This window comes from Equus asinus, chromosome 9 (genome assembly GCF_041296235.1).
Source record: "Equus asinus isolate D_3611 breed Donkey chromosome 9, EquAss-T2T_v2, whole genome shotgun sequence".
Classification (NCBI taxonomy): domain Eukaryota; kingdom Metazoa; phylum Chordata; class Mammalia; order Perissodactyla; family Equidae; genus Equus; species Equus asinus.
Window position 1 is genome coordinate 56,830,530 of NC_091798.1, and position 24,647 is coordinate 56,855,176.

At 35.5% G+C, this 24,647-nt stretch overlaps 1 protein-coding gene across 1 annotated transcript in view; it reads right to left on the reverse strand.

The window, feature by feature from the left end:
• HSD17B4 (hydroxysteroid 17-beta dehydrogenase 4) overlaps positions 1-24,647 on the reverse strand; it is an 81,129-nt gene that overhangs the window by 13,910 nt on the left and 42,572 nt on the right. Inside the window, exons 15-22 of the mRNA XM_014844074.3 lie at positions 23,777-23,848; positions 21,739-21,842; positions 18,827-18,892; positions 11,403-11,472; positions 10,697-10,803; positions 9,509-9,595; positions 6,571-6,657; positions 5,363-5,501 (exon numbers count right to left, since the gene is read on the reverse strand). Coding sequence (XP_014699560.1) covers positions 5,363-5,501; positions 6,571-6,657; positions 9,509-9,595; positions 10,697-10,803; positions 11,403-11,472; positions 18,827-18,892; positions 21,739-21,842; positions 23,777-23,848 — 732 coding nt within the window. The remainder of the gene's footprint in view (positions 1-5,362; positions 5,502-6,570; positions 6,658-9,508; positions 9,596-10,696; positions 10,804-11,402; positions 11,473-18,826; positions 18,893-21,738; positions 21,843-23,776; positions 23,849-24,647) is intronic.

Here is a 24,647-nt window from a genome sequence, read left to right on the forward strand (position 1 = left end):
CCAGACATTTCACTCATACTAAATAGAAAATAAACGTCACTATCCATATGATAAACTTATTATTTTAATAGCGGGAAAGCTACTAATTCAGCACTTTTTTAAAAAGGCAGACATCTAATTCCATCTAAATCTATGCATTCTACGTGGCTTTTAGCATTTATTCAACACATACGGAATAGGCTACTATGTGTTATAGACCATACTAAAAGTTGGAAATAAATTAATCTGCAGCTCTTTCTCAGGGTTAAGCCCAAGACCAAGTGGGAGGAAACATACAATTATAAATGATAATACAGTAGGATAACTGTGACAAGCAACAGACTCTATTTAAACAGAATTCAGAGATTTATTTCTCTATCTGATGTCCATGTCACCTTTTCAACCTAATTGAAGAATCCCTAGCAAAATAAAAAGCTAAAGGACAACCATTATTCAAAATGGTAGAATACCTGAAGGCATAGGATATTGGAAAAAGGTGTTCAAATACGTCTGGGCATTCAATTACATTTTGGAGTAATAAAAAGACATAGATAAGATCACTGTGTTCTTTTTCTATTATTATTATTATTTTTTGCTGAAGAAGTTTTGCCCTGAGCTAACATCTGTTGCCAATCTTCTTCTTTTCGTTATGTGAGCCACCACCACAGCACAGCCACTGACAAATGTGTGGCATAGGTCCACACCCGGGAACCGAACCCAGGCTGCTGAAGCAGAGCATGCCAAACTTAACCACTAGGTCACTGGGGCTGGCCCAAGATCACTGTGTTCTTGACATTATAACAGATATTAATAGTGAAGTAAGAAAGATAGGCTTCTATCTTGACCTCTACCTACCTAAGGAAGCACTACCTACGGATATTTTTAATAATTCTAAGACAATAATTCATGATTAAAACATTGTCTCCAGAGGTAGAAATTAGAAGGTGCCAGTGACTATTCCAGGATATGGCTTCCTTCCCAAAGGCAGCTCACTGAGGCCCTTCCTCTGGCTTCTTATGCAGATGAAGGACCTCTATCTCTCTGTTGCACACTCTCAGCCCACAGAGAAGAGAAAAGGGCTCTCCAGCCTCTCTCAGATCATCTAAGCCCAGAGAGGCAGAGGCCACACTGGCCCTCACCCCGGCAGCCCTCCTGCTCCTAGATGACCAGGCACAACAGGCTTCACAGGGGCCTAACCTTAAAGGACACAGCTACAACGCCTCCCCCTCCACAGCCAAAACCAACCCTGACCCAGCACTGAAATGAGAACTCTCCTAATTCTCTCTAGACTCAGACTAATTTGGTTTTAAAAGACCCCCAAGACATACATCCTGCCCAGAGATTTGTTGTTGGTGTTGTATGGATGGCAGAATGGGGGAGGGATCAGGGAAGATGGGCACAGTCTAGCATCTCTGGGTTCGAATATGCCTTCCAGGTCTCTGAGCACAAACCCCTCAGTTCCAAGACTTGCTCAAGGTCAGTCACTTGTCTAACTCCACTGATACCTGTCCCCAGCCAAGGTGAACTGAGGAGCTTAGCCTTGTTGTCTGTAACCAGACTCTGGTATGCCATAATGTAAACAAGGCTGGGACAACTAACAGCAATTTAAAATACAAAACATTTGTAATTAAGTGTTTAGCAAAACATTTTTAAAACTGCTTGTAAAAAAAAAAAAGGTAGGTATTCCCTAAGTCAAAGCATTCAATCATCTATTTGATGTCATTAAGCACCAAGATGCAAACTAGAGATGCCAACATGGAATCTTCTAAGACATCATAAGTCAAAAGACTTAGATAGTTTCTACTGCTGCCAGCTACCGTGATTTAGCTCGGTGACACAAAGACTGCGAGAAAACAACCAGAACTAAAAGAAGTTACACAGTTGAGAATCAAATCAAATAACAGATGGGCAGACAACCAAAGAGAACGGTAAATGCTTTTAGAGAAAGCTTTAAGATCCAATTTGATTGTTAGCTTTAATAAATAAGGACCTGAAGAAGAGATGACAAAACAGACAAAAGCCATAAGGCATCAATAATAAGTAGTTACAAACAAGATTTCCACATTCCCATTTTTCCAGTGGAAATGTAAGGAAAAACCCTTTTCCTAAGTTAATCAAATGTCACTTTCAAATGTAAGCACATTTTCTAATATTGCCTACAAGGAAAGTGCCACCAAGATAAGGCAACAAGCTTAGTTGGTATTGACACTACATTGAAGGAAACTGTCCTGTTTGCTAAGAATTAATCATCTGTACACCGTCACGTGTCACCTAATGACAGGGATACTTTCTGAGAAATGCATCGTTAGGCAATTTTGTCATTGTGTGAACATCACAGAGTGTACTTACACAAACCTAGATGGTATAGCCTACTACACACCTAAGCTATATGGTACTAATCTTATGGGATCACCATCTATATGCAGTCCGTCATGCACCAAAAGTTGTTCTTCAGTGCATGACTATACTTTATAAATCCCTACAGAGTTCTATTCTGCCAACTTTGAGACACACAATTCCAGCATATGTTTCTCACCCTTATAGATCACATTCCTCTCCTTCACCAATATCTTCAAAAACCTGGTGCTTTACATTTATAACTTAAATTTTAATATGCTTTCATCCATAGGGAAAAAGTTTAATTCCATCATGGACGGATACAAAGAAAGAAGGACAGAAAGAAGAAGGAAAGGAAAGGAATAACACCTACATATACACTGTTAATCTATGAACTTATTTAGAAAATATTAGGCACTTTGAAATTTGAGGGACTAAATACATACTACATTTTTGCCTTCCTTTATCCCCCTTCTGAATTAATTAACTTTCTATAAACACAAACGTCTGTCAGAAGAACAAACATCAAAATGTTAACTGTGGGTAGTGGGATTATACATCATTATTTTCTTCTTTATATACCAAATTTTATATAATGAACATAAATTCATTTATATAATGAACTCCCTAAGGGGAACAGCAATTGTTATATTAAAAATAAACTTGTTTATTTTGAACCAAAATCAACTGAACAAAATTCCATAATGTTTTATAGGAATATGTAATAGAAGATCATCTCAAAAAGTTTCAGTTGATTTAGATACACAGTTTAATTTTTTTTGTTTAAGTGAGCATTTACAGTGATTTTTAGTTGTAATGAGGAATAAAACAATCTGATTTTTAAGGCACTTAGGCATTCTAAAATAGCAATCAGAACAAAAATAATGGAAATCTGTAAAATGTTAGCTTCTACTGTACAAGTAAAAACCCAAACCTATAGATTTTTTTCCTTGAAAAAATGGTTTGAATAGACACATTACTTGCATGGTATGTGTTGTAGAAATATTGAGCGACGATGGTTCATTCCATCAGTTATGGGATTTTCAGAAGACAGCCTATACTCCTTGCTTTCCAGTACCACCCGAGTATACTACATCTCATACACTAGCCCACAGTCCCTAGAGAAGGATTACAACCAGGCTTGAGATGGGCCTAAAAGTTTAGATGGTCCTAGAGTATAAGCCAATCACAAGCCACCTCCAGGAGTCCCTTAGCCTTACAGGGGCTCTCAGCCAACCTAAAATACATGGGATCCCATTGTATTTCACAATAATGAAGGAAGGGAAGAATCTTATGAGCTAAAAACTATTCTGGATGCTTCCTACCCTACATTAGTAGACAGACTCAGGGGACCACAGCTGTCTGACTACAAATGAAAGGATCCTGTCCCTTAGGACTTCTAGGTAGAAAACATGAAAAATCAAAAAGTTTCAGCGAACATTCACTGGTACACCATATTTCTCCAACAACTCTAGAGGTCAGAATACTCTATAACATAAAAGTAAAAGAAATGATGGTCAACGTTCATTAATAGCATGTTTCAAGATTCAAAATATGAATAGCTGTGAGCCATGGAATGAATGTTTGTGTCTCTCCAAAATCCATATATTAAAGCCCTAATCCCCAATATGATGGTATTTGGAAGTGGGGCCTTTGGAAGGTAATTAGGTTTAGATGAGCTCATGAGAGTGCAGTCTCCACGATGAAATACATTAGTGTCCTTAGAAGAAGAGACATGAAAGAGATGACCTCTCTGTCATGTGAGAACATAGCAAGAAGGCAGTTGTCCACAAACCAGGAGGAGGGCTCTCCCTGAACCCAACCATGCTGGCACCTTCATCTAGGACTTCCCAGCCTCCAGACTATGAGAAAATAAATTTCTGTTGTTTAACCTACCCAGTCTAGGGGTAGTCTATTTGTTATAGCAGCCTGAACTAAGATATTCTCTTTGTTAGAAGCAGTGGCTCATCAATTTATAACTGATTGATGAGAAGAGAGAATGCATGTGTACTCTCTTCACTACTCTCCACTGTCCTGTAACCTACTTGGAAACAGCACAGTGAATCTGATACAGCCACACATTTTTCTGTCATGACAGAAAGACACTGGATGCTTCCAAACTCGCTAACGGATGACTGATTAGCAAAGTGAGCCCACAAAAGTGCTAGTGCCGTACTATGTATACAGAGAAAATTCTCTAATCTAGAAAAAACCTTTCACTCAACTTTAGTAATTTCATCTTACCTTTCCCGATTTTACTTTAAGAATTAAATTAAAATTGGACACTGCAATCTATTATATCCCACAACATAGAAAAGTTTGTGCCATGATTAATATGGGTCACATTCTTAAAAGTAGATGCAAAAGGTCTGGTAGGAATTTTTTTTATCTTCTTTCTCTTTTTATCACCTAATTTCCCTTTCTTTATAAAAGAGTACCAAGGTCCTTTTGGACCTCCATATTAGTGAATGGAAATGTGACTGCTTTCTTTCTGCAGCAACTTAGTTTATACAGGATGCTTTGCCAGGTTGCTAACATGGCACTCTAACAGATAATTTCCCTAGACTAGATATAATTAGCACCTTTGACTGCCATCCGTATAAGTCAAGAAAATAATTATGACTTTTCACTGATAATTAAGGTGATAAATCCAAATTATTAATGTTTGAGGATGAAAAAAGAAGTTTTAAAACTGTCAAAATTTAACAATTTAAAAACATTTCATTTGACCTGATGTACTTTATGTTTAAAAGGAATTTGGAGATTAAAGAAGCATACAGCTAAGATGACTGTTTAAAACCACTATTTGAGGTTACAATGAAATCTTTAAAGCAAATATTTTCATTTTAATTGATTCCCTATCTGTCTAAAAAACATACATGTCTTTGGGTGTCCTGAAACTTGTTACTTCCCAGGAAAAGCAATTTACCTAAGACGGTAGGATTTATTTACCTTCAAAAGACAGGCTTTCATTATAACAAGGATATTTCATCTCTATCTACTAAGAGTTATCTTAGAATATCATAAAGGCAGAGATATGACTTACTCCACGTAGCTGCAGTATTTCCACCTTTAGTGATATGCCACTCAAATACAGCGTTTACCGTCTTTACCACCTGGTGCCCAATATCCTTAAGGCGGCGACCTATTTCCTCAAAAACAAGGGTACTCTGAAGCTCCCCACCCTAGCAAAAAGGAGAAAATTTAAAGATTTTACTCTTCCGTTTTCTCCCCGAAACCCCCTAGTACCTAGTTGTGTATTTTTAGTTGTGGGTCCTTCTAGTTGTAGAAAATTTAATTTTAAAAGTTATATAAAAATGACTCAAGGGGAAAAATTATTACAAAATATACGTGCAATACGGTGACGTGCAATACGGTTTTAAAAACCTATACATAAATAAACTAGTTTTTTTCATACCAGGCTTCTTTCACACTTTCTTTATGTTTATTTATGTCATGCAGAACCTCAGTCCTCTTAATAAAAGGATTTTACTTTGATCAGAATTCAGAAATAATATTTTAAAAGGAAACTAGGAACTGGACAGCCTATGTCCTAACTAACTTCAGCAGGGAGATACTGGACAAATCAATCTTCTGTGGTCTCATTTCTTGACTTGTAAAATGGGACTAAATTGCATGAAGCCTGAATTTCTTTCTAGCTCTAAAACTTCTTAAGAGATTCTCTAATTCTTCTTAAAGGGACTTTAATTTTAGTTATACGATAATACGGCTGACAGACAATTAAAGACCATGGGTATGAAAACCTCAACATTACAAAGTTAATATTTTGGAGACAGAGAATACAAACATTTTTATTAAAAGTCTCAGTATGTTAATAGAGAATAACACAAATGTTTTAATAAATAATACATGCTACTGTTTTTATATTTGCATACAAAGCTTTATACAAATATTTAAATCAAGAAAAAGGTACAGGATATTTCTTTTTAATTGATTTTTCTCCAAAATACCATTATTTCTCATTAAATAACTGACTTAGTTACTCTAAACCTAGAAAATTATTTTCCCTTGAAAGATACACTAATATTTTCGAAAAAAATTTTTCGTAAATTCCTAAGTTGTCAAAATATTCCCCTTTCATTCCAAGCAGTTCTGATTTAATGTCCTCCAGTTCAAGAATTAAGAATCTTTCACAGCTCTTAATTTTCTAAAGTAGCCTGAACATTCTTAAAGTGATCTTAACTGAAATTCATAAATCAGGAAATGACTTGGGTACCAGTTTTTACAACCTACCTTAGAGGGTGTCTTAGCTAACATATCAGATGTTGGCACAAGATCCACATACGCATTTGAAATGACGATGTCTCCAGTTTCTTGGATCTTATAAGGAGTACAAGAGAAAAAAACAGTTCACTCTTATGATGCCAATGAAAACACAATCGTGAAACAGTATAAAGTCTTTTTTTTAAAAAGAAATTTACATTTTTTCCTCATATGAAAAAGAAAATAACAATCCAAATTAAATAGTTTATAAATTAAATGTCAAGATGAACGAACATGAAGGCTTACTCATTTAATACAACTGCTATTAACCCTAACTGTAGAATCAACTGGAGACCTTTTATTTATGATCAGGCCCCCTCCAAAAACTCCAATCTAAACGGTCTGGGGTGGAGCCTGGGCATCAGTATTTTTCAGGGATTTTTTTTTTTTTTTAACATAAGTGCATCTAATGGGGAGCCAGGGTGAGAACTGATAAATTCTTCTGTAGTAAAAGGAAAGGCACAATATCCACATGAGGTCCTGCTACTCAAAGTGCATTTGCTCTGTTAATATAGAATAAAATTGGCTAGGAACAGACCACAGCAGTCTTTTTAAAGAAATACTTACAATTATTTCAAACAGGAAGTGTATAGAAGCATAAAATAAATGCTTAAACAGTGTTTTATCAAAATACTCATTAAATGAACTCGAATTCTAATTCCTAATACTTCATCTAAAATTATTCCAATGGCTATTCTTTCATAAAATTATGGTATTGCTACAAGAGCAGAGGATAGTGTCTAAAAATTAAGGTAGCATTTATTAAAGATTGATTTTTAACAATCAAGATCACTCTCGCTTGAATACTTCCCATCATACAGAAAAAAAGATCCTTCAAACAGCTTGTTCATTTTATTTCAAATTATGTACAGTGAAAAGCATGGAAAGAGACAATTTATGAAGAAAATACAGTACACGTTAGTAAATTACTTTCTTGTAACCAAGCCAAGCATATCACTTGGAACATTAGTTTAAAATGTTTCTTAAAATATAACATGAAGCAAGGAAGGCGGGGAGGAAGGAGACATTGAGGGAGCGAGGGAAGCATCCCTCTATATAACTAATAGGAAAGAATACATCTAATAACTGGAGGAAAAAATAGCCAATATACTGAATAGATAAGAAGACATGCTTAGAATTTATCAAAGTGGCAAGAATGTATCATATTTACATATTAAATTATTTTCAACTCTTTAAAATTTGAATCCATAGAAACTATTTCTGTACTGTTCACCACTAGAATCATAGAAAAATAAAAACCTGTAATGCAGTCATGGTCCTTAACACCTTTAGAGTTCATGACCTTATTCAAAAACTAAAAGTTACATGAAATAATTAGAAAATAATAGGGCTCCAGAACATGCGTCACAAATATTAATTGTAAGAGGATTTCGGAGAGAGCCAATATGCATCTTTGTACGGGTGGGGAAAGGGGAGAAGCAAGGGACTGCCTCTACGGGCAAGGGAGAGCTCAAACTGAAGCCTAAAAGACGGAGGAATTCGAAACTGAAATAAAGTTTGCATAAATTAAGCAGGAGAACGATATTGCAAGCAGCAAGAAGTAATAAGAAGTAAGGCAACCTCATAAACAAGAGTTCTGCAGGGTTATTTATTTATGAAAGACATCATGACACAGTAAAAAGAGTTAGGGCCCTGGGATCCAAGCTGTGAGACAGGCAGACCTCAATTTCTACCTCAGCTCCACCACTTTGTGTGTGACCACGCGCAGGTTATTCAGGAGCCCCGAACCTCGATTTTCTTATATTAAATGTAGAGTTATTACGCATGTTGGAGATAATGATACAGCCTGCTTACAGGTACTCAACAACTGGAAGCTGTGATTATTGTTGGTGGTGTTTAAACTGCCCAAGACAAACAATCTGTGTAGTGCAAAATGAGCACGCCAAAAAGTATCAGCTTGGTCAACTGTGTGAACAAAACATACCTTTAAAAAACTTACAAATAAAAGGATGATTGCAGGTCTTTTTAGTATTTTACTGGAGCACAGCTAAGAGCCTCAACCAAAAATTACTTAATTCTATAGGGAAATATAATTTTGTCCCATCACTTTCTATTAATTAGGCCCAGGCTCTGATATAAGATATTAATTTGAGGATTTTTGTGCGATCAAGAGGCACACAATTTCTGACCAAAAGAAAAGATAACCATAACGGATATGATTTTATTGCTCTGTAAGATATTAACCAGTTTTGTCTCTAACTCAGCAAAAGTATTTTAGAATGCCTTTCCTGTAGGACTATATAAACACTGTCCTTCTAATTCTCTCTTTTTTGTGTGTGTGAGGAAGATTGTCCCTGAGATAACATCTGTGCCAGTCTTCCTCTATTTTGTATGTGGAATGCTGCCACAGCATGGCTTGACGAGCAGTGTGTAGGTCCGTGCCCGGGATCCAAACCTGTGAACCCCAGGTCATGCAAGCAGGAACACACAAACTTAACCACTACACCACCAGGCTGGTCCCTCTAATTCTCTTGGGAACCAGTTTTATCATCTTGCTAGCCTCCTCACTAAAGAATTAAATAAATTTTTGTCATGTTTTCATTTTATATCTGTCTGAGGGTCACACCTTTAATTTCCTGAAGATTATATTTTGACAACTTGACTGACTGGTTGAGCCAAAAAGATATGGTTGGTTGGGTTTTCAGAATAGCTGTGCCACTGCTATGTAGACAAGCACCAACTTAGTAGAGAATAAAAGAGAAAATAAAAAACAAGGTATGTAGACATTTTATTTTCAATTAAAAGTTACCACTGACTTAAAAAAAAATTTTCTAGGTTTTGTCTCATGTCCACAGTATTAACCAAAAGAATGCTAAGATGAAACATAATTAGAGGGTCTGGTGAAGAGGGTAACAAAACAAAGTACCTCGAACTACTTTATTCATACCTTGGTTTGGAAATGGATTCTATTTCCTTCCTTCCACATCTCAGTTTGTAGAGTTTGTCCTGGATATACTGGTTTTGCAAAACGAGCCTTTAAAAAAAAAATGAGCATGGGAGTTAAAAATGTTTTAAAATAAAACTTTTCTACTTGCGCAGAAAAAAATTCAGAGGGAGACTGGAGAGTATAAAAGGAAGAAAATAGAGGTTTAAATATATATAAATTCATAAAGGAGCAAAAATAATAATATAATAAAATTAGTAGAGAAAGGATATAGTTGGTATGAGCTAATTCTTTGTCTTTCAAAGTATTGAGTCAATAAATAAGGCTTAAGCTTGACAAGTCAAGAAACTGAAGCACAATCATATTAAGTCGAATTCTACAGGTAACCATCAGAACAACTTAAAAGCAGCACTTAAAGCTGGCACTATTTAATTCTAGGGATTAAGATCTGGGGTGGGTATATAGGACAAAATAATTCCACTTTTTATTTCATAATTTTCTATACTATTTTATTTGTTCTGTGTACATATTATTGTAAAAGATAGTTATAATAAAATGAAAAACATGAGAATAATCAGTGTTATCATAGGCAAGGAATCACAGAATGCATTTTCATTACTGTGTGGAGCACAAACTCATAAAACCATTTGGAGTGATCTGACACTCTCAAACTTTTTTTTAGTGTATCTCTCTTGACTTATGCAAAGATACTGTGCGCAGAGATAGTTTTCTTTGTAATTTATAATGGATGAAACCATCTTAAAATACAAAAGCTAAAATCAGTATGTACATCATATTGATATAGGTATATATTTATTAGAGTTCAAATGCAGCCACTTAATTTCAATTAAAGTAAGGCAAATTACAAAACAGTAAAAAAAAATTTTTTTAAAGATAAATCTTGAGTTTTTGTTAAAGCACATGCTGATATATGTATGGTGCTAATAATATATAAAGCAATCCAATCAACCTGTTAGCATTATAACTGTGCATGATATCCTTCACGATGCATGGGTAATAGAGGTGTTTATAACTACAAAAGAAAATATGCTGATTGCCGAGTCAATGAAATAATAAAAATATATATTGCTTCAGTACAGTACTTATTTTAAATGAAGTCACTAAAACTTTTCTTCTTTAAAATACAAAAAAAGGAAGTGACGTTCAAATTATGCAGTAATATACATATACCTTAATTGCCTTGAATCTTGACACATCATGATCTGCAAACTGCTGTAAAACATGCCTGGCAGAAAATCCAAATGTACACAATCCATGTAATATTGGCTTGTCAAAACCTAAAAGAAAGAGAAAGAATTTAGTCAGATATGGGCACATGTCATGATTAAAAACCAAGAATAGTTAATTCAAGATTTCAAAAATAAATCTTTAAACTGCATTAGCAAGAATTATACAATCTATTTTAAGAAACATGGAAAATATTTTATCAATAATACTTCCTGGGAGAAAATTATGAAATAAACAAAGAAAGAAAAAAAAGAATGTTAGCGATCTGGGAACACAAAGAATTGTTTTGTTTAGCTTTGGTTGCAACTATGCAAGCATCTGTGGTCATTTCAATATCCGTGTACGTAGATGATCTTCCCTAACCTTTCAGTTCCTTGCTCTCTCCTCTAATGATAACTCAGACATCCAACCCCATCGTCCTATCCTAGACCCTGCACTAGCAGGAGCTTCCTTCCACCATAATCTGAATTTCATGCACCATTTTATGAACACTACTTCCTACTTTTCCATATCCTTTGTATAAATGTATTAGGAGAGGACTATTTTTAAAATGTTACTCAAACTACGAGTCATAAGTAGTAATGTCTTTAAGCATTATTTAGATGACTGAGCTAGTATTTTTCATTGATACATAATATTAGCAACTCACCTGCTAAGCTAGAGAAGTTAGGATCAATGTGTAAGGGATTCCAGTCTCCACTGAGGCGGTACAAAGCAGCCTGTGGAGAAAGAATTATAAAAGTAACTCCACTCAGTGTTTTCTTAGAATACATTAAAAGAAAAACAGGAAATATGGCTTGTAATTATATAATAAATGCATCATAATGTACCTAATTGAAGCTTTGATTAAAAATAACTATTTCTAACAAAAAAATATTAACTGTAAATCAAATGCTTTTTGTAACACCTGCCACTGGAATCAGTTGAGAAGCAGAGGAGGACTGTCAAATAACAGGAAGGGGAGCCAAGAACTACATGTGAGTATAACCCTGGTCACCACTACCTAAAGAGAAATTCACAAAAAGGAATCCATCAATCTACTCTCACCAAAACACAATGAAGGGGCCAGCCCCATGGCCAAGTGGTTGGGTTTGTGCACTCTGCTTCAGCGGCCTAGGGTTTCTCGGGTTCAGACCCTGGGCACGGACACGGCACCGCTCATCAAGCCATGCTGGAGCAGTGTCCTGCATGCCACAACTAGAAAGACCCACAACTAAAAATACACAACTATGTACCAGGGGACTTTGTGGAGAAAAAGGAAAAAAATAAAATCTTTAAAAAAAAACACAATGAAGATAAGGTAAATGTTTACAGCTTCTTCTGTCCAAGTAAAATTTATGCCAACTTTCTTAACAGGGTGTCTTAAATTGAAGCCACACAATACTAGACATATAAACATCAAAGACTTCTCACAAACTTTCATTCTCCAGGTACACTAAATCCTCAGCATCAGCTCATCCCGCAAGAAAACAGACCGATAGCTTGCCATTAAGATTAAATTTCTGCTTATTCTAGATTTTCAGATCACTTCTTTACTTAAATGAGGCAGAAAGATATAGATAATAGAAAAAAAAGTCACCATACTTTCCAGCATTTAAATTTTCCTTTGTTCAAACTAGAGAGTACACTTTCCAGTTCTGAAGGGGAGAAATTCACAAAACAGCTAAGAGTAAGCATTTAAAATATCTGTAAATTAACTTGAGAGCCCTATGGATCTGCCTCGAGACTTCTTCCCTTTCTCACCAGTTGGTACGTTACGCTTCTTTCCATGACTATTAAAATGTTGTGTAAGGACTAGCCATGTCAGCATATCTGACTTTCTTAATTACTGTTTTTTTGTTATTTTTAATTATTGATTATTCTTTTTAACGAATTTTATTTATAGAAAATAACACTGTCTATAATTCATAGGAAAATGTCATTTCCTTTTTAATATGCTTTGTACAAATTTAATAAGCTTTTTCCCTTCCCCATTACCCCATATGATAGTTCTATAAATTATTCATTTTTTTCAATGACTCAATATTTTTTCCCTGAATACATCATCTAAAAATAACTAAATCAAATCAACAACTATCAAATAGTGGTGACTTGCAAGATTCTGTAGAAGACGTTGGAGGATTAAATGATAATTTCAAAAAGTACTTTACAAACCAATAAAACATCAGGCAAATATACATCCTCATGTTTCATACAAATGAAAGAAAAGATACATTTCAGGGCCTGAAGGGAAAGTTGTCAAATGCATGATAAATCATGGGCTTTGGCACCCGACAGACCTGTTCAAATCCAGTTCTGCCATTAACGGGCAAGTTTCTTTATCACCCTAAGCCTCAATTTTTTCATTTAAAAAACTGAGATGTTAATAAACCTCTTACAAAGCATTATCCTTGATAAATATTTATACCTCAACAAATGTATGCCATTATTGTTGTTTTAAAAGATTTTAGCAACAGTATAAGGCAACCAAGTTTTTAGGATTAGTACCAGTATTCCTATCTCTCCGATATCATTTTTATAAATGAAAAGAAACAACTCTTCTAAAGAAATCATACTAAAGGAATATGAAAAATTTCATATTATTTCAATGAAAGCACTGCTTCCTACAGACAGCATAGTTAGCAAAGACGAAAAGAAAGATCCATCATGAGAAATGACTAAAGTCAATTGATTGGATATTTAACTAAATTCAATCATAATGCAAAATAATTGTTCTCTAAATAAAAAGGAAGGCTGTCAAGACATTTTCTGAATATTTTAAAGGACTTCCATATTTCAGAAGGAAAGCTAAAAGTTTCTTGTTTTGTTTCATTTCTGCCTAGATATAAAAATCACTAAACTTCATACAAACCCAAACACAGCCAACTAAGAAAAATAGCTATATATTGTCTTACTGATGTATTACATGTGAGTGGGAGGCTCCACATACAAGTAAATTAGTTCTTAATTTTATTTTTAAAAATCGTGCCATTAAGTTAAACTAAATGTCAAATAAAAAGGCTCAGGAATCAGTGCTTCCCAAATCTTCACATCCTTCAAACAAGCACACAGATCAACAAGAACAAACACAATTAGACAGATCCCAGGCCTCCAGTGTAACTAGAAGACAGAGAACACCGCAAACTCAAATTCCTGCAATTAGAAAAATAAACACCAATTTCTAACAGAGATATCTTCCAAGCACCCTCTCAAAGCTACCGTAGAGAGAGAGGCAGGAGGGCGGGTGGGGAGGAGAGTGCAGAAGCAGAGCATGAAAAAGAGAAGAGCAAAAGAAAGAAAACGCTTCTAGAGAGAGAAAGTCCAACTTAAGGAGAAAAATCCTGGAAGATTAGAACACCGACTACAGAGAAAAGAAGCACAAATGTACAGGCCTTAAAAGGCAGTTCCAGAAACGCAATACTTCTAAGGGAGAAGAGGATAAAACAAAGACATCCCCTTTGAAGACCCAATAGTGAAGGAAAAAAAAAGCAAGAGGGGAAATTTATGATCCTGCAAGACAAAGAGAACTAAGAATAATTTGTTTTAATAAAACACCTGCCTACAGTGCCCTACTCCAAAAAGCCATCCATTAAAGAAAACGCACTTTGCTACACTGACAATAGGGAAATCCTGAATTCCTTGAAGAGGGAATCTTGTAAACCATCCCAAACTACCGACATTACCCATAAAATGCATATAGGTATGTAATGGTCATCTGTACTATAAAACCAAAAGAGAAAATAAGGAACAAAACATTATAATAAACCAAATTTCCCCCAAACAAAACAACTACCAATCAGAAGAAAACTATAACACAATATTCAAGCATTTGAGGATATGAAACAAACATCCTGAATCTGAAATTCAAAAACTAGAATATAAATGGACAACAAACATGAAGAACTGAAGTAAGATATGATTAAACCCAGCAAAGAACTGGAAGGAAAAAATCAAAATCATATCAGAAATAAAGACTAAATTATAAGATGCCCAAAAGAGAACATATCCCCACAAAAATTTAATAAGGGGCATAGAAAAAAGGGAGGAAAAGAACCAAGAGAATGGAAATGAGATCAAGAAAGAAGAACAGAGAGAAAGTAGTTGAAAGGCAGACAGAAAAAGACCCAGTGTATATGACTGGAGTACTTGAAAGAAAAACAAAACAACGAATGAGAACTAATACTTAAAATTATAATCCTAGAAAACTTTTTGAAAACAAAAGAAGATCTGAATATACATTTTAAAAAGGCCCATGAGTTACATGGGAAAACCAAGCTGGAATGAGCAACACTGAGACATATCCTAGTAAAACTATCAGACTTTAAAGATAAAGAAAAAAATCCTAAGAGCCTCAAGAATAAAGATCAAGTAACTCAGAGGAAGATAATTAGACTGGTATCAGACTCCTCAAAAGCAACATACAAAGCATGGTAACAACGGAACACCATTTTTAAGAAACTCAAGATTTCATATCCAGCCAAGCTGTCTTTCAAGTCTAGGGCATAGAAAAAGTCCTAAATACATATGAACCAAAGGAATACCATAGACACGAGCCCTTCTTGGGGAACCTACTACAGGAGGAATTTCAACCAACCAGGAGATGATGGGGCACCTTTGGCAAAAGAACTGATAGATTCAATTGCAAATCTAAGACTAAAACAAAGATGTGGAAGAGAGTGTAAGAATAATACATAAACATTAAATGTCCTGAAAAAGTAAAATTAATGCATCCCAAAAAATTGGAACAGTAAGGGAGAGAGAAACAAGAAAATAACATAGGCTCTTTAATTGATATACAAGAAGCAAGTAGAAAACAAAGGACAGCAATAAAAAACTGAAAAACCAGATAGTAATAAATCAGAAAATGAGGTAGTAAGGGCATATACAAAGGTGTAGGACATCCACTTCTGGCCATGATGGAGTACCTGGGGTGGACTTACTCTTCCACTGAAAACAACTAAAAAAAAAAAATTTTTTTTTGAGTGGGGAAGGAGATACTGTTCTTAGGCACTAGACAGTAGGTAGTATGGGATTGTGATTCTTGACAGAAGAGAAACAAACAAGATGAACTCTACAACTGCCACAGCTTTCTGCCTGACAGCACTTTCCAGACTGCCATGCAAGAAGGAAAACCCAAACAGAGCAAAACAGTCTCAATGAGTGAAAGAGGTGAAGATCAAAGTTCTGCGAGACTGTGCAGCTGGAACATGTATGTACTAAAGAGGAAGAAGCTACACAGAAAAGAACTACAGAAATCTAAATAGAAGTCCCCTTGAGGGCCATACAGAAAGGCCCTGGAAGATGAGACACCACATGAAGGAAGAGGCCATGTGGACAAGATTAGAGACACCCCAGCCAACAGCCAGCACTAAGGTCCTCGACTTGTGAAAGAAGCCATCTTAGCCTTCCAGTCCTGTCCAGTCACCCTCTCAGAACAGCTACATGAGTGATAGCCAACACCATTTGTAGCAGAAGGACCATTCAGTCAACCCACAGTGTCTCCAAAAATAATAAATCATTGTTTCACAACAAAACAGCCAGGGGCCAGCCTGGTGCCCTAGTGGTTAAGTTCATGCACTCTGCTTTGGCAGCCTGGAGTTTGCAGGTTCGGATGCTGGGAGCAGATCTACACACCACTCATCACACTCATCATGCTGTGGCAGCGTCCCACATACAAAATAGAGGAAGACTGGCACAGACGTTAGCTCAGGGCCCATCTTCCTCACACACCCACAAAAAAGACAAAAAACAGGCAGTACTTATAATACACATGGCAATTTAATAAAGTATTCTATTTTAATAGATAGTATAAACCAATATGCCAAAAATTTACTTTATTTAGTAATGATGATAGCTAAAATCATAATTGTTAGAATAAGTAGTATAAGATATGTATCTGGGGAAACCACAGATTTTTGTTTTTGTTCTCCCCAAATGCAAAGCCTGACATCTGATACCTATTCATTCTTTGATCTTCCTTGATTATAGGGGATGAATTTCCTATTTATTATGAAAAACTATAAAGTACACTTGTAATGTCATACCAATTTAAAGAGGAAGAAATTCTCCTAAAGACATGATAAACAGAATATCCCAGGAGTGATATTGGCAGAGGTAAAAATATGGTTGCCAGTTCCCTTACTGATTAAAAAGTCACAATACCTAGCACAAAGTTCATGCTATAATGGCATAATTTTTTCCTTATTTTCACTTCTCCTTAAAGATTTGCCCATCCACAATCATCTCCCTCTACTCTCCAACGTGAACGCTGTCATTCTTACTCCTTGTACACTCATCAGGCTCTTCTCTCTTCCAGTCTGCTATCATTACTTCCTATCCCCTTCCTGGCAACGCTGCAAGCCCTGCAACTCTGGTAAGACAGAACCTACACACCATTTTAGTTCAGCTAAGTCCCATCTTTTCTAACAAACCCTCCCATATATCATTTCCTAATGAGCATCCCTTCTCTGAAAGTCTACAGTACTCACTCTATAATTCAAAGCCTTGTACTTAATAATTCGTTGTTTGGAATAGGTGCCCTAGTTATTCAGACATCTACATCTTGAGTATCCGAGTGTCCTTCCAGCTCTTTGACAACAGACCACATTTCTTCCAGATTTGTATCTCCTACAGCACAGATCCAGCTGAACACAGCCCACAAATCCCCTGAAATTTATGCAAAGTTTTATACAAAATGTTTTTTGAACAAATAGTAGGTAGCTTTCATCATATTCTCAAACAGCCATATGATACAAGAGAGTCAGGAACCTCTGTCAAAGGATGAGTGCCCATTATTTATACAAAAAATATCTGTTAACTTAAAAACTGTCCTTCGTTGCACAGCAAAACAGTCAACTCTGCTAAAAGCTAACAAAAAGTTCTATTCATCTGAAGAAGAGTAAAAGAAAGAAATTCTCTCTACTTAATGTAGAAATCCAAGCCTTGGAAACTATTCAGCTTTTCTTATCTACAGCAGATACATTTTATTATTTCAGTAACCCCAGAATAATAAAGGAGCATTGTTGGGTTTTCTGAACCATGAAACCATGAAGCCTTTTCTGTTCTTTAGCACCCTAATAAAATTAATTTCATTATGAAGCTTTAATTAAACATAAATATGGGTGGATTCTTAAGAAACTGATAAGAAACGGGGATGGGAAAAACATTCAAAGGCAAAAAACTAATCTGAGGAAAAAAGTATTGTTCTTTCCGTCACTCAATTATATAGTGCAGAAAAAAATACACTTAATATGTACCAATCTTAAGTCTTTCTGGCTCAGGAAATTATATCTATGTTCCAGTAAACAAATCCTGCGTAAGTTCTCATATCAAGCATATCAAAATTAGCATCAAAAATTAAGTAAACTTTATGAATAATTTGCTGTCGTTACCTGGTCACTCACAGCATAACTCTGGAGCTTTACTTACTCTGTTCTGTATCTGCATGGTCAGTAGAGAAAAAATCTTTATATCTTTACATCTCTCAAAAACAAAGTTGCTTTTCTCATCTTTATGGTTACCTTTTGTTTCTTAAGTCTTTGCATGCTCAAAGAATTTGTTAACTGATAGGGTATTTTATCTCCTTCATCAGAAAACAAATTATTTATGCTAAATAAAAGATTAAATCACCTACCTCTTCTAAGATGCTTTATTTTGCCTGTCTACTAAAGTTAGCAAATAATAATCTGTTTCCAAGCCATGTACTCAGCTTTCTTTCCCAATAGAGAAAGGATGATTAAAATTTGCTTTTTAATTCTTTTTATCCTGCCTTCTGAGGCTTTCATGAAATTCTTCACCACTAAGCTAGGCAATCTCTTTAGGGCAAGCACTCCATTGCCAACAAAGCATGATGCTTTTTGAATTGACTAATGAAAAGCCATTTTATATTTTCTTTTGATACCTAATGGAGAAAAAACCTGGTAAGTAAAAATTTAGAAAGAATGAATTCCAACCACAGAAATATGTCATTATTTTTAATATGTTGAAAGACATAGCCACTAATTTTGGACTCACAAAATTATAGGCTATCTGAGTTATAAATTTAAAAGTGTCAGCAGTCAACGGCTTCATCACTTCTTGAAAATACAATCTTACCTGATTAAGTGAGGTGGTGTCTGTAAGTATAGCATCAGGAGGTCTGTTAGGTACGGCTACCGCTACCTGAAATCAAAAAATGTTATATGTTAAATACTAACAAAGTCATTGGTATTCTCTTTACCCAAACTGGTATTTGAGAAAGACCTATGTTTCAATATCATAAAAGCTGCAAGTTGAATAAAAAGTATTTTTTAAATATTTTATGCTCAGGAGATAATGACATTTAAAATTTCATAACTGCTGGCTTTATCAAGATTATGATTTTCCTGAAATGCTCTGTTTAATGAAAGGAATTATATAATCAGATCTATTCTCCAGGCCACAAAGGAGAAAAAGGTAAAGGCTCTTTTCCCAATGCAAAAGATGATAATAACTACAAGATTAGAAAAACAATTCACATCTAAATTTATTTAATCTTTAAATGCACTTTACTAAGGGTGTGGATCTCTGCATTTATATCATATTTGGAGGTAGTTAAGCTTCTTGGATGTGTTTTTCCTCAAAGCCATTATTCCTTCAATTATTTTTTCCTGCTGCTTTCTCTCCTCTCTTTCTGATAATCCTATTACATGAATGCTGGTATACTTAATGGTATCCCACATTTTTCTGAGGCTCTTCATTCTTTTTCTTTTTTTCTCTCTGTTCTTCAGACAGACATAGACAGATAAATAAATAGATAAATCAACCTTCAAGCCTTTTTATTCTTTCTTCTGATAGTTCAAATGTACTATTGAGCCCCTCCAGTAAATTCTTCATTTTAGTTATTATACCTTCAGCTCCAGAACTTCTATTTGGATCTTTTTTATAATTTCTATTTATTTATTTTCTCTATTTAATGAGTCATTGTCGTCATACTTTCCCTTAGTTCTTTAACCACGATTTCCTTTAGTTCTTGGAACATATTTACAATAGCTACTTTGAAGTCTTTGTTTGTTATGTCCTCTCAAAGGCAGTTTCTGTTGCCTGTTTTGTTTTGTTTTCCTGTCTATGAATCATGCTCTCCCATTCCTTTCAGGTCTTTGTAATTTTTTGTTGATAATCAGACATTTTAGATAATATATTGTAGTAACTCTAGATACTGATCCCCCTTCCCCTTCCAGGGGTTGTTACTGTTAACTTCTTTGTGTGGTGACTTGGCTGGACTACTTTAGTTAAGTCTATTTCCCCCACAGTGTGCAGCCTCTGATGTTGCTCCTCAGAGGGGCAGCCTTGGGCAAGCACGCAGCCACCCTGGGATGACCATGGTTATAGCAGGGCTCTCTGTGCCCCTCTCTTTCTCATCTCTCTGTTAAACTGTCTGCCTCATTTGGTATTATACCCAGCTGTTAGGCTCCACTAATTGCCAGACAATTGCTCTATAATGTTCAACAATGCCCTGGGGCATAGATTGCTCCACAGTCTGATCCAATTAAAGTCAGGCCTCTTTGCAGGGGTAGTCTTTAATGGCAGCCTTTGAGATGTGTTATGATCCCATGAGGGCTCTTTCTCTCTAGTAAACTTCTAGTTGGACTAGTTTAGCTTACTGCTCTCATGGAGCTACCAGCCTCCTCTTGATTGTTTATCACGAAAGTAATCTTGTTTTTGAGTGCACTCTTACTTTTGAACTTCCAAATACTCCATTCCAAAACAAGTCAATTTCCTTGGAAAGAGCTTCAGAGCTCTCTATCATTACAGCCTGACTTGCCTCCTGGGCAAAACTTCTGCACCTCTGCAGCAGAGATGGGGACAAGGATGGTGGCCCACTTCTCTCCAAGTGACATCCGCACTTTATAATAGGGTGCTGGTCAGGGATAGTAGCTTCTGGTCTTTTCAGTTTGCTTCTCCCAGCTTGTAACCCCCATCCTATGAGTAAGCTGAGGCAAGAGTGAACAGGCCCAGTATTCTCAGCCTACCATGGGTAGAACAGAGTTTCCACCCTACAAGTAGGGGCTGGGCGGAGGAAGAGAGCCCCATAACTCCTAGCCCTTTTACCCAGAATAGCACTTCTGCAATACAAGCTGGTTGGAGAATAAGAAAAACTATGACCTGCTCCTCCTAAGAATATAGTGTGGCCCTATTCTGGGAGCTGGGGGCAGAGGGATCCTGTCTTTTTGGCTATACATGCCTAGAGTGGAGTTTCTGTCATGCTGAATCACTGGAAGAGGGAGGAAGGAGACAATTGTGGCTCAAATGCCATAGATTCTCACTGTTCTTACCAAGATACAGATTTTCTTGAATAAATATTTCTTCATTTGCTATATACCCTTATGACAATTCCCAGAGACTTTGAATATTTATAATTTTTACCAATTACGATTATTTCACTGGGGAGAGGGTCGAAGGAACTCCTCACACCATCATTCCAGAAGTAGTCTCTCAATACTTCTTTAAGTAATACTTTATTTACTCCAGAAAAATATTTATTACAGTATAATCTTAACTCAAATAAATTAGAGGCAAAGGTCAGGTAAAATCAGTGTAAAATCCAAGTTATAAAATATTTTTAGGAAAAATATGTTTTTAGATAGAATTTGAGAGCTAAAGAGTAATTAGAATTGTCTTACACAAGAGAAATGCTTAAGTCACTTAATGAATGAAGATTTTAATTTATACAAGGATCACCTGTATATGCTAGGTTTTTCTAAAGACTTTTGGGTGCTGCAAAGTTTATATAAGAAAGTGAAAATATTCCCATAATTATCTCAGGTATATTATACTTATCTCAGCCAGACTTCTTTATATATAACATATGTTATATATTAAAACAAACATAAACAGCACTTCAAATCCAAGGAACCAATTCTGACTCAAAAAACTGTGGATTACTGAGGCTCTCCTCTATGAAATTTCACATATGGTAATATGGTAAATTCAAAAAACAGACAAAGATCTTTAGCCACACATATTTTCCTTACAAAGGCATAGCCTACCTTCATTTTGTCTGACGTCCGTTTTCCACCAAAGCCTCCAGAGCCAACAAGGAAGAGTGAGAACTGATTATAACACAGAAGTTCATTTCCAGAATAAGAATAAACTGAAAAGTCAATGAGAGAAAAAGTAAAGTTACATCAAAAGACATGACTAGTTAACCAATATACGACGAATAATTCCTCTAAAAGTTTCAAAAACAAAATCCAATTCCTAGAAGGTTTTGTAATTTAAAGATGCCAACTTTTGGGTTACAAAGCATTCATTTTATTCATTCACTGGCAGTCTCTGGAAGGCAGAGAGAAGAGATCTTCCCAAATCCTGTCTTGTCTATGAAATAGCAGTTTCTCTCACCTCTTCTTAAACCTCCCCAGCCACCCTTCATACTTCAATTCTCTCTATCTCAAATATTTCAAATAATCCCACTATCAAGTGCAGGTACCCACACTCTCAAACTTTCAAAGGCTCTGCCAAGGCGCTCAAAAGAGCCTGAAATATGAAAGAGGAAATAAGTGATAATGAAGGTATAAGCTTCAGGAGGGCAGGATCATGACTGCTTTGCTCACCATCATATTTCTAGCAATTAGAAAAGTACCTAGGACAGAAAAGACACCTAATAAATATTTATTAAATTAATGAATCAATGAATAAACGACATGAGAGAGCAAGTTAGTGAATAAGCAAGTAATGAATGAAGGTAAGACAGCTGTCACTCTTTCTACTGACTAATTTCCTAGTCAGAGTTTGAGTATTATCTGTATCTCCAGCTCTAGAAAACTAGGAATATGATTTTGAACTGTAATCTAAATACAACAAAAAATAAGAAACGCCATGGCAATTTGTATTTAAAATAAGATTTTCATCTTTATTACACAAGAAATTGGATATCTAATTTCATCTATACTTTATCTATAAATTCTAACACATTATTACCTATTACCAAGCTATAGTTAAATAAATGGAGTAGGTCAAGAGAGAATAGTAAAAACTAAAGCTAAAGCTACTGCAGAGGTTCTGCTTTGTGGTATGTTACATTTGGCAGAATGGTGAGAAGAATAAAAGGAAACTGGGAGGACTGCAGCCACGTGTTGGCCAACATCTGGAATGACAAGAAAATACAAAGATCTAAAAAAGGAGGAGGAGGAGGAAGAGGAAGATGAGAAAGAGGAAAAGGAGAGAGAACAGACATATGATGAAATACTGAGTTAACAAAAACAATGTAGTAGAAGAATATTTAACAGCATCAAAAATGTTCTCAACACATTAATAAGCAAAAATAAGGCAGTTCCAAAACAGCATATACAGTATAACCTCCTATGTATTTAGAACAAGAGTGACAAAGCCGATATTCCAAATATCAGACAATATTAAACTTTCCACTGTTATCTCTAAAATTTTTGACAATACCTATTTCTTGTTCTTAAACTTTAAAATAAACAAATTTCAAGCATTCTATCTTTAGCTTATGTTAAATTACTAGTATTTCAATGTCTATTAAACTACTATAACCTTTTTTCCCACTGCAAAAAAATGTGGCTATGGTGTTTTAAACCACATTATGAATTCAACGGGGTTGAATGCGCAAGGTCTCAGGAACCTAACTACCAGTTATAAGAATGATTGAGGGGTCAAATATGTACCAAATTCCAAAGAGCTAACATAAAAAAGAATATTTACAATATAGCCTAATTATCAACTGAGGGCTATCTATGTATTCCTCTCTGCCAAAAACATACTCTAGCAAGCATAATTCTCCTCTTTGTTCTCTATACCAGCATGCTTCTCACCTCGGTGCTTTGGTTATGTTGTCTCAAATCCCCTGAAATGCCCCACCCTCCCCACCCCTGTCCAAATCTACTCCTTCTGCCCTCCCTCCCTTATTTTCTAAAAGAGCTTATAAATTTATGGAACGCTTATCTTGCTTTCTCACCAATTGGAAGATAAATACAAACTTACTGATCAACTTCTATGGTGAAGTATTATGTTACATACAAAGTCTATCAATCTAACAATATTACTTAAGAACTGGAAATAAGTTACCATCCAGAAGAATTACTGCACTGGATCCTTTATCTAGGACATCAGCAACAACCCCTTCACATTTTAATTTTCCTAAAATGAAAAGTAAAGTAAACAAATAAATAGACTGTTTTAAAGATCATAAGTTATTATAGTAAGACATGAGAGAATTTAACAAAATTTCCAGTATATGTGCAGCAAAAGTAAAAAATTATAGCTTGAAATAAATTTCAATATAACGTTGAATTAAAAGCAATCAGAATATCTGAATGACTAAATTTGAAACATCAATATTTCTGATAAATTGGGTTTTAAAAAGTAATTTTCAATCATTCAACAAACATTTGTTAAGCATACAATCAATACCATTTACCCCATTCCTTCTCAAATCTCTACTCTACTAGATTCAATGAGACATTGTTTCTTTCTAATCACTCTGTTCTTTTATGGACTCTTCTTTCCACCATTTTACTGGTGATGTCTTGATGGATTACCAATGCCTGAAGGTGAACTCATTTATTTTTGCTCAAACCTGCTCTTCTCTTTTGTTCCTTATATGAATGAATAGTACTAGCCACACTGCTGCCCAAGCCAAAAACTTGACCATCGCCCCAACTCATAAAATAGAGTCTAAATATGTGGCAAGACTGGAGTATGCAGAGATTGAAAGAAGCTGGATTACACTAAAAGCTTTTGACTTCATCCTAAAGTCTATGGATAACCATCTGGGGTTTTTAAAAGGAAAGTGACAAACACACTTGCATTCTGGAAACAGCATTCTGGCTGCAGTGGGGTGAACGGACCTGAGGGGAGCAAGAATAGAGGCAGAGAGAACATTTAGAAAGTGAGAGGTGATGGTGGCCTAATGAAGAAGTGGAAGTGGAGGTGGACA